Genomic DNA, 16,036 nt, shown 5'->3' with positions numbered 1-16,036 from the left:
AACTGTATCCCAACCTTTCCTCTACAATCAACATCGTCCGTCAAGCCGTACCGTACAATTACCGCACGCTGTGAAATACAATTCATTTTCGGAAATTCTTATTTAGTTTGTAACTTATTAGTTCAGTAGAAATGGCTTTACACGTTCCTAAAGCACCGGGATTTTCCCAAATGTTGAAGGATGGAGCAAGGGTAATTAAAAATCTAAGCTATATGAAAATTCCTAACCTAACTTTTAGCTGTAAGGCACAATACCAGGCTAGTTTTTAGGGGTTGTTTTACAGTTAATAAGCCTTATAGATACCAGGCCGTATTACATATATTTCAATTTCACATTTCAGACTACGTCTTAGCTTCGATAACTTATATTCGTCTTACATTGAATTAGTTAATAGCTAAGTAAGTTACAGATGGTCTTAGGATGTCCTGTCACTTTTTCTAGGTAGTTTACGATTCTAGGAATAATGTTTATGCTATGTTTAATCCAATATCCAAAATAGCTTTTTATATAGCATGTTCCAGTCATTAAGTTGGTCAAGGCTGTAGCAGAATTGTTTATCTTAAAACTTAGGCTTTTTCGAAATTAGGCATTTAATTCATTGCTTCTAAGATCCCTTTTCTCAGGCATTGTGAATAATGTTTTTGCAATTGTCAATTTTATTGCAGAATATAAATGGTATACAGGGCCTAGCTAAAGAAAAAATCCCAAACCATGGGAAAAAAGTTTCATAAGTGTCCCGCAGAACAATCTAATAAATAACTTATAGAAACTATCATTTATATATCAATTATTTAATTTGATATATCACGTTTGGTTAGTTAGGTTAACCTAACCTAACTAACCGGATGAAATAATCGGTACTGTATATCGATATATTCATTCAATTGTTCTGCGGGACACTTATGAAATTGCAGCCCTAGCACTAAACTTATTTTAGTAAGACCCAGTTGTTACTTGGAACGGACTCAACTTTTTCCAAGAATCCTTTGAAAAATAGGCGACTTGTTTTTTTTCTTAGCTAATAACTCAAAAATGGCTGAATTGTTTTAACAATTTTAATTTGCATTCAAATAAGTCTCCTACATTGGGCAGTGCAATCTTGAACCTCTCCTGTGGTCGTGCCCCACTGTTCTGGATACACAAAAAACATCAAATAAACAGTATCAGCAATCTGACACATACTTTCTCCCATAAGCTTGTCAACAACCTTTATCATGGGTAAGAAATGAGTGTAAGTAACTACGATATTTAATAGGCCTAGGTAAAATCACAAAAGTTTTAGACCGGAATTTTTTTTATAGGAATGTGGATTGTAGTATTTGGTTTAGAATTATAAGGACCATTACAGACAAATTTCAATGGAATTGTTTTTTTAAATAATTTTTTCTGTTTTTTCATGTGTTTTTATGGGATAAATAACATAAGTTACAACAATAACTTTTGAACCGTAATTTTTACAGGAATGGTTGGACTACGTTGTTAAGAATTATAAGGAATAAAGGATTATTTCATATGCTACTGTACTAATTTCAATCAAAACCGGATTTTTTAGAAAATAGGATTTTCTCTTATTTTTGATGGGTTTTTATGGGAAATTAGGCTAACATTTACAATAACTTTCGAACTTTAATTTTAACATAAATGGGAGTTATACCATTTATTTTTCTTCAGAACTATAAGGGCTACAACATACTACATTTTTATCAAAATCAAGCGGGCCAATTTTAAGAAAATCTTTTTCCCTTTATTTTATGGGTTTTTATAAGAAAATCAACATTAAAAATCTAAATAAAAAAAATATAAAAAACTCCTGGAGATACCATGGATTAGTACCTACATGTACCAAATTTAATCAAAATCGGACCACAGGTGTAGTCTGTAGCTCTGTACACATTCACACATACAGACATCACTTCGATAACAACTTTTTTCTATCCACTCAAAACTCAAACTCAAAAATTTTGACAAAAACAATAGGCCTAGGTACTTTCTCCATATACTACGGCATAGGGGGAGAAAGTAAAAAATGGAGGGGTTTGAACAGTTTTCTCTAAATTATTTCTGATCATTTCATTCAAATGCATCTGACGTTTAAACACTAACAATACAAATTAAATAGGCTAAGGAAGAACACAAATGAAACCTATTGTCTCCCAGATTAGTCTTGACATTGTAAAAACTTACATGTAGGCCTAGGTTTATTTCAAAATATTAGCCTAATACTATTAGCCTAATTAATGTGTTAAAAACTAAAACTTGTTATGATTGTCCACAGCATTTTTCGGGTCTTGAAGAAGCAGTGTATAGAAACATCAGTGCCTGTAAACAGTTTGCTGAGACGGTACGCACAGCCTATGGACCTAATGGAATGAATAAAATAATCATCAACCACATTGAAAAATTGTTTATTACGAATGATGCTGCCACCATCATCAAGGAGTTGGAGGTAATTGATAATGCTATCGGAGGTAGGCCTAATTGAGCCTTAGACAGCAAAGGGCCAATTGTGCTTTCAATTTTAGTGTGTGTTCAAAGCCCCAGTTAATCTAGAACCATCAAGAAGCCTACCTCCTTAGTAGTTTTTCACAAGATTTCAGTTATTAAATGAATTACTGTACCAGTAGTTACAAAATCAGTCTTTATTTAGGCCTTAATATACTTTAGGTAGCCCACAGTGTTGCGTCAAATTGAATTTTATTTTTATAAAAAAAAAACAGCAAAGATAGTTTAATAGCCTACTATTTAATTTTTGTTTTGTTATCAATTGGCTTGCCGTTTTTCCAATCTTTTTCTAAATCGGCTTTACTTCCCCTTTATTGAAAATTACAATACAAATCTTTATTTCAATACTATAAGCCCAAATTTACCAAGCACTAGCTCAGTAGTAGCGTCCTGGCCTTTGATTCAACTTGGCAGCATGCATTGTCTTATTGCTGCAGTAATGACTAACTTGCCTAGATGTGATATTCTACTACTTTTTTGCCTGTTAGTCTTTGGTGATGGGAAGAATTTGTCCCAGAACATTATTGCAAATAGTGAAACTTTTAAACTCTAGTAAGCTTAAAATTGCAAGACAATAATTTTTTTACTCTGATAAGTTGTGTGAGGCCGTTTGTTCATAGCCTATGACTAGCATTTTTCATAATACATCAATTTTGTAGGTTGAGCATCCTGCTGCAAAGTTGATGATTATGGCGTCAGAGATGCAAGAAAAGGAAATCGGTGATGGAACAAACTTTGTCATAATCTTCTCTGGAGCCTTGTTAGAAGCAGCAGAAGATTTGCTGAGAATGGTAAGTTTAAGTTTTATTTAACAAGAAAACAAAGAAAGTCCTACATCTAGCCTACCTACATATTTATGATAGACCAAACTAACGTACCGCGCTGCAGCATGCTGTATAAGGTCGACCTCTGGATAATACGAAAGTACGAAAGATAACCCTTAAATCCTTCAACCCAAATATCCCTACTGAAAGTTATTCTGAGTTCAAGTAGGCTATTGTTATAGCCTACCTGTGTCAACAGAATAAACCTTTTTATTCTAAAATTTACTATTGATAATTTTTTCTACAAAATAAACACATCCTACCTTTAAGGTAGCTGCTATCATGACTTTAAATACAGAACCCCAAATTAGACATTTTAATTAACTCTATTAAGGTGCTGTGTTGGATTTTAACTAGCTTGCTTGGCCATGTTGAGGGTTTTGCTCATTCAAATTCAAATATATTTATTCAAGATGTTACAGTGGCTTGGCTTTTGTCTTTGAGGTCCGATTAGTTTGATTCTAAGTTGGATTATAGTTCAGCCCTTGTATTAAGAACGAGTACAAATATTTAAAAAGGAGGAGGATTGTCTATCGAATTTTATATCGAAGCAGCTCACACACCTTCATAAAAATTCATCTAATTTGTTTTCTGGGGATTGTAAAAATTCAGAACATTTTATAGTGCACTTTGAATTTTTGTGTGAAAAATTGTAAACCATATTTCATACATATTAAATTGATTGTTATAGCAATAGGTTTCTCTAGTAATATTTTCAATTCAAGGGTCTTACTCCCACTGAGATTGTTGAGGGATATGAAAAAGCTTTGGAAAAAGCCCTTGAAATCCTTCCCAGTCTAGTGTGCCATGAGATCAAAGACGTCAGGAACGAAGCTGAAGTGAAGAAAGGAATTAAAACCACTATCATGAGCAAGCAGTACGGATTTGAAGACTTTTTGACAGACATCATCACTAAAGCTTGTGGTAAGTGTTGGTAGATAATCTGTCCTAAACCCAATAAAAATCAAGCAAATATTGTAACCGTTCTATTTAGTGCTCGATTTGTAAAAAAGAGGGGCCGAAACTTTAGCCTAATATTTAATTTGATTTGTATGTATTTATGCCAATATTTTTTTCTTTCCGAAAGAGAGGTACTGGAACTCCATTCTGCCGCGTTCTCCCGCATACCGAGCACTAGTTTTATTTGTATTGAGGCTGTTAGGTTCACATTTGTATATAGTATGAGAAGCTTCAGGAAATGTGCGTGATTTAGTGGTGATTAGAGGAAGATATATTGGGCCCAGGTATTTTAATTATTCGCCACACTCTTAACTATATCCATGATAAAGTTGAAAGCGGAACTTCCAAAGTTTTTACATTTGAACAATTCATCATTTTGTTTGTTAATTATTGTTTATATTAATTGTGGATCACACATAATTTTTTTTAACAAGATGTACTTGACACTATAGCTAAAAATTATATACCTAGGAATTGTAGGCCTATAGGAAGAATATATTTTGTCAAACAAGAATACTTTGTAAACAGACATGTTTTAGCTTTTCGTGTACTGTGAACTTTTATATAGGTACAGATCCATGCTGATAGATATTTTCTGTTTCAGTCTCAATCCTTCCTGATTCATCGTCCTTCAATGTCGATAATGTCAGAGTTTGCAAGATTTTGGTAAGCCAACATGTCAAGTCATTACTACAGTAAAATCTCACTAACTCGACAGTTTGTGAACCCAGAGGTTATCGAGTTTGGGGGCTGTCGAGAAATCCAGAACGTTGAAATTGTTAATGGGTTTTAATAAATGAGAACATAACAGGCTAATTTTAACACATAAATTGATTACTTACATGTATCTATTGAGTAAACAATCTTCAAATAAATGTTGAATATTCTATCATAAAAAAAAACTAAATGTTTGAATAAAATTGTTTTTTTTTTGTGGGCACTCTGTCAGCTGTTATCTGTCAAGTTACCAGGTGTAGAGTTAGTGAGGTTTTATGGTTTTTAATTTTTAGTTCACATACATCACAATACAACCACGAAAAAAGTTATGATCACTTTTCTATTTTCTAGTATCCAAAATTGGAATGGATTTACTAATGAATCTTAAGTTTTTATTCTCTTGATGCAGTAGTTATTTGCATCTATCTATATATTAATAGGCAAGCATGTTTCTTTAAAACCTTTTTTCTCAGCTCGTGTGCATCGTAGGGAAAATCTACGCATACCGTTGAAAGGTATTTTCCTGTAGGTGTGCAGAATCCCTTTATAAATTTAAATAGGCTCAAAGATAAGCGCAAAAAATGAGTTTAAAAATTTGAACAAAATTACATGGATCTTATGCGTTGCCATGCTGGTGACGAAATAACAACGAAATATAAACAGAAAATCAAAACAAATGGAAGAAACTCCAATCACATGTTTTATTTACACTGTGGGGTGAAACATTAACATAAGTGAGTACATTACATATTTTTGGCCGAGTTTCGACCACTGGACATTACTCGTATTAAATTAATGCTAGGATATTTTGAGTCTTAAAAAATTAGTCGCTTTGGCTCCAGTCCAGTCATACCATTTAATTATGTCCCTTAATGTCCATAAAATTTTAATCTCGTCACATCAAAATTGAAACCAAAGATCTTAAAAATATGTTTGGTTTCAATTATTTTTGTATATACTGTTAACACTCTAGTTTTATACTTTAAATATCGTGTACAAGAGTTGTTACAGAAAGCTGGTGTACATCCCTTATTAAACACACATTTTTCTTTTTTTAACTCATTGATTGTACAAGCTGCATATTACCTTGTTTCAGGGCTCAGGTCTCTTCAACTCCCAGGTTGTTCAGGGGATGGTGTTCAAACGCCATGTTGAAGGTGATATCACCAAGATGACCAAAGCTAAGATTGCTGTTTACACTTGCGCTGTTGACATCACGCAGACAGAAACCAAGGTAGATTGTTTACTAACCATAAAAACCTTGTTTAATGTAGGCCTACAGTCTCAATTAGTGCTTCACAATCTATAACTTTTACTTGTGTATTTATTACCAAAGTATCCATTAATACACTGTATCCATTAATATCCATTTAGTAGCTGTATAAAAGTAAAATTTAAAAATATAGTGTCGCTTAGAATTAAGTGACTTTCCTTGTCTTAGAAGACACTTCTATTTGATAGTTTTCTAGCAATAATTTATCAGGGTGTTTACCAGTCATGGAAATCACGGGCAATGTCACTAAAATTAACAGATTCTCATTTTAAGGAAATTGACAGGAAAGCAGGCTTACCTTTGTTCATGGAAAAATCGAAAAAGTCCCTTATTTATTTATACAGGGTGATTGATATAAGTGTGCCAGCCGTTTTATTCGAAAACTATAAGAGATATCAAAAAAAGTTAAATGATAAGTGCCTTGGATTTTTTATTTAAAAAATTGTAGTCAAGTCAAAAAAATTGTTTTAGCCGCCATTTTTCCAATATGGCCGCCAACTCTGATTTTTCTTACGGAACACCCTGTATTTTATGATGTATTCTGGTAGAAAAAGTAATTTTAAGACGATTTTATTCTTGTGATTTTTTTCATAAACCTAACCGTTTTAAAGATAATAATGGTTAAAGTTTTGAAATTTCTGCATGAGAAAGAGTTTCGATAAAGGCCTAATAGCAAGCATGCCAGCTGTTTTGCTCGAAAACCATTCAAAATTTCACAACTTAAACCATTATTATCTTTGAAACGGTTAGGTTTATGAAAAAAATCACAAGAATAAAATTGTCTTAAAATTACTTTTTCTACCAGAATACATCATAAAATACAGGGTGTTCCATAAGAAAAATCAAAGTTGGCGGCCATATTGGAAAAATGGCGGCTAAAATAATGTTTTTGACTTGACTATAATTTTTTTAATTTAAAAATTTAAGGCACTTACCATTTAACTTTTTTTGATATCTCTTATAGTTTTCGAATAAAACGGCTGGCACACTTATATCAATCACCCTGTATAGAAACTGGTAGTAGACTAGACATCCTTATGATAAAAATCTAATACATAGGCCTACACATGGATTATTGGTTTCTTTTCTTTGTTTTGTGTAAATCTGCACCATTGTTTTTGTTCTTTTTTGTAAGGGAACTGCCTTAACCCTGTTCTTCTAACAATCCAACTACAACCTTGTGTTATATAACATCATTGGTCATTGATGATTTCAATGACAAATGTCATCTGGGTCCACTATCAGTCTCACTCCGATTTGAAACAAGTATTTTAACCAGACTGTAAAACTAACAGATTTAAAGTATTATTTAATTTAGTTTGAGAAGAAAAATGAAAAATCTTTATTATTCATGAGGATGGTTGATAGTTATTTTATTTTAATTTTACTTCAAGGGCACAGTTCTGATCAAAACCGCCGAGGAGTTGGTTAACTTCAGTAGAGGCGAGGAGACCCTGTTGGAAGATCAAATCAAAGCCATCGCAGACGCTGGTGCAACCGTCATTGTGGCCGGTGCCAAGTTTGGTGACATGGCGCTCCACTACGTCAACAAGTACGGTATGATGGCTGTACGACTCAACAGCAAGTTCGACCTGCGCCGTCTTTGTCAGACTGTCAATGCCACAGCTTTGCCACGATTGGTGAGTATCACCAGAGGAGAGAGAGAACTAGTCGTTTAAGATACTTAACTTACCAATATTTGAGCTGGTAGGAAGGCCAAAACGTGTCTTTTATCTCAACTTTCAATACACTTTAAAAAATGAAATTTTAACTGTTTCAACATTTTAAAGTTAAATAACTCCAGTTGAGCAAAATCCTAGATTCTGTCCTAATCTTCATCATGATAAATCACTGTTCTGTTAAACCACACCTATATCTAAGTGTAGGTAGTTGTTGAATGATATGTGGAATAAGCCTACTTGTTCATTGAGACCTAACCTCATTATACAATCAACATGGTTTTGATACTATTTTTATTACTCTTGATGTCAGGTTGTTACATATTAGCAGTTTTAATTAATAGCTTTTGTGAACTTCCATGTATTTAAAATGGCAGTTTCCGCATAGCAAGACTGTTACCCATAAGGCCTGTGCTACACAGTGCATCTAGAATTGATATAGGGTCAGATAATCTTAAATTAACAAAAACAACAATAATTCAACTGATTGTGATCCCCTGACAGACACCCCCTAACAAGGAGGAGCTGGGCTACTGTGACACAGTGTTTGTAGATGAGTTGGGAGATACATCTGTAGTCATCTTCAGTCAAGAGGCCAAGGAGAGTCGAATAGCCACCATCGTGATCCGAGGATCTACGGATAACTACATGGATGACATCGAGAGAGCCGTGGACGATGGGGTCAACACTTTCAAGGCTCTTACCAAGGTATGTGGATCAAATGTTTATCTCTCCTGGTTAATGGGAAACTGTGTTAATCCAGGCTGATTGAGGATCCAATTTGTTTAAACTCAAGAACGTAATATGAAATGCAGTGGTATTACAACAAAAATTGAGTCCTACTTGTATACAATGTGATAAAAGTATGAGTATTGTATTCTGAATTTTAAAAACCGTAACCTGCTGAAGCACTGAAACTGTGCGACAAAACTGCATAATCTTTTACCGTAGCACATTCTTAACTAAGATTTATGAAATGTTAACGTTAAACTATGTGAAATGTTAATGTTAAGGTTGGTGGTGAGAATCGGTCAAAACAATCAACTTATTATTATTCAATCTGTTTGACTCACTGTTTAAAGAGAGATTGACATTTTTTCTGATTTGTTTTCATACCTTTCATGTACCTTGCCACAGAGAAGTAAAGAACAGAGGATACACTCCAAGTTACACTTATGTGGTGTCTAGCACTTTTTCTGGTGTCTAGGGTAAAGTTTCCACCCCATCATACCAGAGCTGAAAGCCTGTAGTTGTTCCATAAGCATGTTTCATTTGTACCTTACATTACTGTGAACTTGCTTAGTATATTGGTTGTAGAACTACTTGGATCAACATTATGTACTATTTGCAGGATGGCAGACTAGTGCCGGGTGCAGGAGCTGTGGAGATAGAGCTCGCTCGTCAAGTGTCATCGTATGGTGAGACGCTGCCTGGCCTGGACCAGTACGCTGTCACCAAGTTTGCCACCGCTCTGGAGAGTTTTGTCAAGACTCTGGCCGACAACACCGGTGTCAGATCCAACGAGGTTGTGTCCAAACTGTATGCTGCTCATCAGGAGGGAAAAATCAACTACGGGTTTGACATCACGGTTAGTTACCAGTTATTACCAAGATATTCAACAGATTGTTGCAGATATTTTACATTTACATCACAATTAAATATATTTAGCATTCTTGGGTTTTTTTTCTGAGGAATGGTCTAAACCATGGTCTTGTTACTATCTACGTTAGACTCAGTCTAATCCGGGCTCATCAGGACCGAGGTCAGTCCGGATAGCAGTTTTTCTAGTTAAAACTGTTTCAATTAAAAAACTAACCCAAATAGTTAAGTTAACTTAAGTTTGGGAGAGCATTGTAATTAGACACGGGATCACTGGTATCAAATCTTTCTCATCAAGTTGTTTCAGTACCACCCATTTCCTGCCCATCCAGTCTGGTTAAACTGATGTGCTGATAAAAATGTTCCGATTAAAGAGATGCCACTTTTTAAGCTTAGTGTAGTCCGGTTAAACCAATGTCCGGTTGAAAGGTGTGTGGATAGGAGTCTACTGTAATGTCAACCTTTTCGTAAATGGTTTTATTAATGGATTGTCCAATGGAAAAATGGCATCTGGGTCCAGAAATGATATTGCTTGGAAACAAACCAGTGCCTTTTAGATTTGATGGTGAGTATTAACTTGTAACTAAATCAGTACAAAACCCAGCCAAAGCTCAATCACAAACAAAAACCCACACAGAGACGTATGGCCAAAACAAGAAACTTAAAATAACCTACCCGTGATTTTCAAGCTTTGGCTGGATTTTGTGTAGCCTAATCTTGTTAATGTTATGTTTAAGTTTAAGGTACAATCAAACCTGAGAACTGGGTCCAATTTCAGATCCTGAAACATTGATTCAACTTTGTAAAAACATTTTTATGAAAATATCCGCAACAATTCCTTAATTAGCATAATCTTACCATTATCAGGTAAGCAGTGGCAATTGTTATAAAAAGACTAATGAATCGATATCTGAACCTGTCAGTTACGCACAGCTGGATAATAGATTTCACTGTATTTGAGTCTGTTATACTGAACTCCAGCCGTGTTTGTCCAGGATGACAGCGGTGCTATCCTGGATGCTGCCGAGGCTCAGATCTATGACTTGTACCTCACTGTGTTGTGGGGCCTCAAGTTTGCCACCAACGCCGCCTGTACCATACTGAAGGTGAGTTCATCATCATAGCTATGATGTGAATAGTTGTTTAACAGATGTTACCAAAGATTTACTGTAAAAATGGATTGTGAAGTCCCTACATAAGTCTTAGTGAAAAAGTAAATTATAAATACAATTATTAATTAATAAATAAACAATGGATTACTAACAAAAGCCATTGTGCAGTGACTTGCATATCTTTTTAATTTCTCTCCAGTTAACCCATTGGCGCCGACTTACGAGCGTTACTCGTCTGGCCGCTGCAGGCCCAAAATCCAACTTACGAGTCTAGCTCGTTTTTTTCTACTTAATCCAAAACTGGCTATAATTTTAATCGGAATAGGACGTACAACTGTATCCTGTACCTGTAGAGTCAAAGTTGTTACTTATCTTTACAAATTGTTTGATGTTTCAGGTGGATCAGATCATCATGGCCAAGAGAGCCGGAGGTCCACGAGCTCCACAAGGTCGTCCACAGAATGATGAAGACTAAGCGTCAACCAACGCCTTTTAATCTCTTCGCTTTTCTTTAATTTTAACTTAGTTTCGTTACAGCACCTGTGAGCTAATTTCTGCATTTTCTCGTTTACTCGATTGTAAAATAACAGTATTTATGTTAAATTTTCTAATTAAACATTCTAAAACCATTTGCTTTCTTTTATCTCCTAACTGTATTGTAAGTACTGTTAAACCGCGTACCCAGTCAACCATGAGAACCTTCAAACCATGAAACCCCTGGTAAGTCATGAACCATGCAAATATTTAATTCAATTCAAATATCTTTATTCGTTCTTCTGTACATTGTACAATAAATAATGTCAAAATAATTCAACAGGATAAAAAACAGCAAAACATGAGGGAATGGTTATAAAAAAAAACAAATACATATTACAAATCTAGTAAGATAATTTAAACTATCATAGCGACTGAGGGAGGTAGATAAATCTTCAAAAGAATTAATTTGCTTAATTTATTAAAAACTCTATCAATATTTTTTTTTTATTTGTTTGAATCTGTTTCTTACTTAACATTTTTTGGAATAAATAAAAAAAAATCTATTACCTGCATAAGATGGTTTATTTTCAAAAAAATTAGTCCTGTGTGGTTGTACATTTTCGTTCTTATTTCTTAAATTATAAGAATGGGATTTTTCTTTTGGTTCCGAATATACTTCTTGTTTTTTTGCAATTATTATTGATTCATATATACACTGCCTGTAAACAGTTAAGATTTTTTTTAGGTCCTTAAAATGTTCTTTAGCTGACTCATCATGCTGCAGCTTAAGCATGATTCTAACCACTCTTTTTTGCTCCTTTAAAATGCTATCTAGATTACATTTTTTTGTTGAGCAGTAGAGTGCTATGCCAAACGAGATATGTGAATGCACATGTGCAAAATATATATTTTTTAAAGCTTTTAAATCTCAGTGAAAAGTCTTACTTGATAAAGCATGAATTCTGGAATTAATTTTACTCAAATTTTGTGGACATGTTTATCCCAATTCAAGTGCTGATCTAGTGTTAAACCCAAAAAATTGGTACTAATTTCTTCATCAATATTTTTTAAGTTATAGCTTATTGTTATTGGCTCCTTCTGTCTACTTTGTTTTGTCTTAAAATTTATAAATTCAGTTTTTTGTAAATTCATCATCAAGTCATGGTTATTAAGACAATTCCCGATACTTTCCAATCCTACATAAGCGAACATTTCTGTTTGCTCTATTGAGTTGGATGATATGACCAGATTCGAGTCATCAGCATACAGACATAGTGTTGAATTTTTATTATATAATAAAGAATCTTTCATTCCACATAGACGAGTGCATCTGTTGCTCGAATTCGAGCAATTGCCAAGTATTGCAGGCGTTATTTAAAAACGGACAACAATCATAATTTCCGATGTCTTAAAAGAGTCGAATCAAATATAATGTCATCAATAACTCCACTCCTGTTATCGAAACTGAAAACAAACTCACTCTGAAAACGATTGCTCTACTATGAACAACTGTAATTAATACAAATTATTCGTCTGTTTAAGTAAACAAAATCCTTTCTTCATAAGAAATACATTGGGATTTTGATGACCTGTGGGGCAAATCCCGAGGACTTTTATTACAGGAATTGGTAAAAGGTCTATACAAAAACTACTTAATTTTGACACATCGTTTGTAAAAATCCGTCCATTATTAACGGAGGAGTAGTGTTTCGTAGAAATCACCTTCACGTATTAAAGGATAGCACAAAAAAAGCAGGGCCCTAATATTTGGCCTTGTGGCACTCCTAAAACTGTTGGCTTATAAGTTGAGCATGATTTAATAATTCTATTGTAATTTGTCAGGTGAGTGATTTCTAGGTATTGAGATCTTTCAGTGAGATATGACGTAAACCATTAATTGGTTTACGTCATATCTCAGACGTAAACCATAGATAGGTCCATAAAAATACCAGTTGTACATTTTCCCTTATCAACCGACTCAATTACAGATAAAAGATACAGCAGCACTCACAACTGATCTTCCATTCCGAAATCCATGCTGAATATCATCTAAAAGATTAAATCGTTCTAAAAATTTGGAAAATTGAATGTATACTGCTTTTTCATATATCTTAGAGATAGCAGGGAGCACAGATATTGGTCGGTAGTTAGATACATTTGTCAAGTTATTTTTCTTATGTAAAGGTATTATTTTAGCTTGTTTTAATTTCCTAGTAAAAATTCCAGACACAAAAGAGGAATTTATTAAGTGGCATAAAATTTTACTAATGTTCCCTTTTACAGCCTTAATTACTGTTATATGGATTTTATCATACCCACTAGAGTATTTATTTTTCAAAGAATTTATGATTTTTCCACCTCCCTATCATCAATTTGGGGTGCACAGAAGGAGCCTCCCCGAAGATTGCCATTACACGCTATGAACGACATCAAAATCGGGCGCACCCCGGGCAACGCTGACATGTCAGCGGCAAATCCTTCTACAACTGACGACTTCGAAAAATGAATCTGCCTAAACGGTCTTTTTCAAGGCCATTAGTAACGATCTCGATTAATATCGAGAGACAAAGAAGTATTACTGTCTGATATGTGCAAGACGTACGAATGCGACTTCCTCCTTGTGCAAGAAACACACCGGGGCATTTTAAAACCTAGACCCAACATAGACGGAATGAGACTGATTCTAGAGAGACCTCATGATCAATATGGTAGTGCTGTTTTTGCCAGGCCATACATTGACATCACCTCAGCTTCGCTTACTGAGAGGAACAATACTGAGATACTAACGGTCAGGACACCACAGTACAATGTCACCTCTTTGTATAAGCCTCCCGAATCTCAGTATGTATTTACAGAGCCCGATAATCTATGCTATGATGACATTAATTTCGTCTTGGGGGATTTTAATTGTCAGAGCATTGCTTGGGGATACAAAGAGACAAGTGAAAATGGGACAAAACTTGAAACCTGGGCTGAGGCAAATGACCTGCAGCTCATACACGATCCTAAGCTCCCTTGCTCCTTTAACAGCGGTAGATGGAAGAGGGGTTATAACCCTGACAACATCTTGGGAGCAGGATTGCCTCCCAGTGTGAAAAGTCTGTAGGTGATCCGATTCCCTGAACTCAACACAGACCTATAGTATGCACCGTTAGTGCTGTTGTTAAACCTGATGTTGTTCCTCTAAGGCGCAGGTTTAATTTCAAAAAGGCCAACTGGACGGGTTTTAGGGAGATCATTGACAGAGAAATCGCCAATATCCCTCCACAACCTGATATGTATGACTCCTTCGTTAAGCTTGTCCAGCAGGTCTCGGAGAAAAATGATACCTAGAGGCTGTCGAACCATTACATCGCAGGACTCTCTGAAGAGGCAAAGCCACTGCTAGAACGATACCAAGGTCTCTTTGACAATGATCCCTTTGCTGAGGACACACTTCTAGCAGGTGAAGAGCTTATGTCAGTCATTGCCGAAAATTGCAAAACTAAGTGGTGTGATCTTGTGGAGAGTTTAGATATGCAGGTGAACAGCAGACGGGCCTGGAAGTTCCTCAAGAACACAAATGGAGATGCGACAAAACCAAAAGACAACTTTACAACAGTTACTGCCGATCAAATCGTTACCAACCTTCTTTTAAATGGAAGGAAATACCAGGAGCCTGTTGTGCGTGATGTGGCAAGTGAGAATCACTTCCTGGAAGAACCATTCACCATGTCCGAGCTAACTGCAGTCATTACCAGCTTAAAGACTAATAGAGCTCCAGGTATTGACGAGATCAGAGTCGAACAACTAAAGAACCTAGGTAAAAATGCCATGCAATGGTTGTTGAGCCTCATGAACATGTGCGTAAGCCGAATGCATATACCAAAGGCATGGAGGAAAGCTCGTGTGGCTGCACTGCTCAAACCTGGGAATGATCCAAACGATCCTAAGAACTTTCGACCTGTTTCTCTCTTATGCCACACATATAAAATATTAGAACGTCTGATACTCAATCGAATCGGCGATTTTCTGGAACAAAAGATCATTCCACAACAGGCAGGCTTTCGATCAGGCAAGTCTTGTTGTGGCCAAGTTTTAAACCTGACCCAGCACATTGAGGATGGGTTTGAGAGAAAACAGATCACGGGTGTCGCTTTTGTAGATTTAACAGCTGCCTACGATACCGTAAACCATCGAAGACTCTTGGGAAAATTGTACAGTATTACCAAAGACTATCAGCTGACTTCAATGATAGGCACTTTTCTTCATAACAGGCGGTTTTTCGTGTCCCTTCAAGGCAAGAAAAGTAGTTGGAGGAATCAAAGAAATGGATTGCCTCAGGGTAGCGTCTTAGCCCCAGCTCTTTATAACATTTACACTAACGACCAACCGTGGCCAAACGCTACACGTCAGTATGTATATGGCGGTGGCGGCACAAGGTAGGAGTTTTGAAGAGGTGGAACAGAAGCTGACTATGACTCTAAATGAACTTTCCCAGTACTATGACGCAAATCACCTCAAGCTGAACCCTGCTAAGATCCAAGTTTGTGCCTTTCACCTAAACAATAGAGAAGCAGGCCGTGAGTTGAATGTGAGGTGGCAGGGAGACCGTCTTCAGCACTGTCCTACACCCAAATATCTGTGTATACTGGACCGCACACTGACATTTAAGGCGCATTGTATTGCGACAAGAGGTAAAGTCTCAGCGAGGAATAATATCATCAGGAAGCTCACCAGCAGATGCTGGGGTGCTAACCCTAATGTCCTCAGAACCTCAGCTTTAGCGCTCAGTGTGTCGGCTGCGGAGTACGCTGCAACAGTTTGGAAATAATCCCTAGATAATTAAATTTGAAAAAATGAATAATGTTTTCAAACATAGTCAGATACAATGACCTCCCTCTAATAAGAGGA

At 35.7% G+C, this 16,036-nt stretch overlaps 1 protein-coding gene across 1 annotated transcript; it reads left to right on the top strand.

Annotated features, from left to right (window-relative positions):
- Positions 1 to 15: 15 nt before the first annotated feature.
- LOC128991817 (T-complex protein 1 subunit theta) lies at positions 16 to 11,295 on the top strand. The gene is made up of 11 exons (XM_054415015.1): positions 16 to 191; positions 2,276 to 2,446; positions 3,162 to 3,293; positions 4,052 to 4,250; positions 4,891 to 4,952; positions 6,100 to 6,237; positions 7,671 to 7,916; positions 8,460 to 8,663; positions 9,307 to 9,543; positions 10,550 to 10,660; positions 11,064 to 11,295. The coding sequence occupies exons 1-11, from the start codon at positions 132 to 134 to the stop codon at positions 11,139 to 11,141; spliced, it is 1,638 nt and encodes a 545-aa protein (XP_054270990.1). The 5' UTR covers positions 16 to 131; the 3' UTR covers positions 11,142 to 11,295.
- Positions 11,296 to 16,036: the final 4,741 nt, after the last annotated feature.

The sequence above is a fragment of the Macrosteles quadrilineatus genome, unplaced genomic scaffold (genome assembly GCF_028750875.1).
Source record: "Macrosteles quadrilineatus isolate MER2022 unplaced genomic scaffold, UCM_ALF_1.0 Scaffold_4__1_contigs__length_99947679, whole genome shotgun sequence".
In the NCBI taxonomy this organism is placed as follows: Eukaryota; Metazoa; Arthropoda; class Insecta; order Hemiptera; family Cicadellidae; genus Macrosteles; species Macrosteles quadrilineatus.
The sequence above is the reverse complement of the archived record's forward strand: the minus strand, read 5'-3'. Positions and strand labels throughout refer to the sequence as shown.

What these genes read in the sequence shown, in the direction of transcription:
- LOC128991817 (XM_054415015.1), top strand. Translation starts at nt 132, where the DNA reads ATGGCTTTACACGTTCCTAAAGCACCGGGATTTTCCCAAATGTTGAAG. An exon ending in CCATCATCAAGGAGTTGGAG is followed by an intron (nt 2,447 to 3,161) that starts GTAATTGATAAT and finishes TCAATTTTGTAG; the next exon opens with GTTGAGCATCCTGCTGCAAA. An exon ending in CCGCCTGTACCATACTGAAG is followed by an intron (nt 10,661 to 11,063) that starts GTGAGTTCATCA and finishes TTGATGTTTCAG; the next exon opens with GTGGATCAGATCATCATGGC.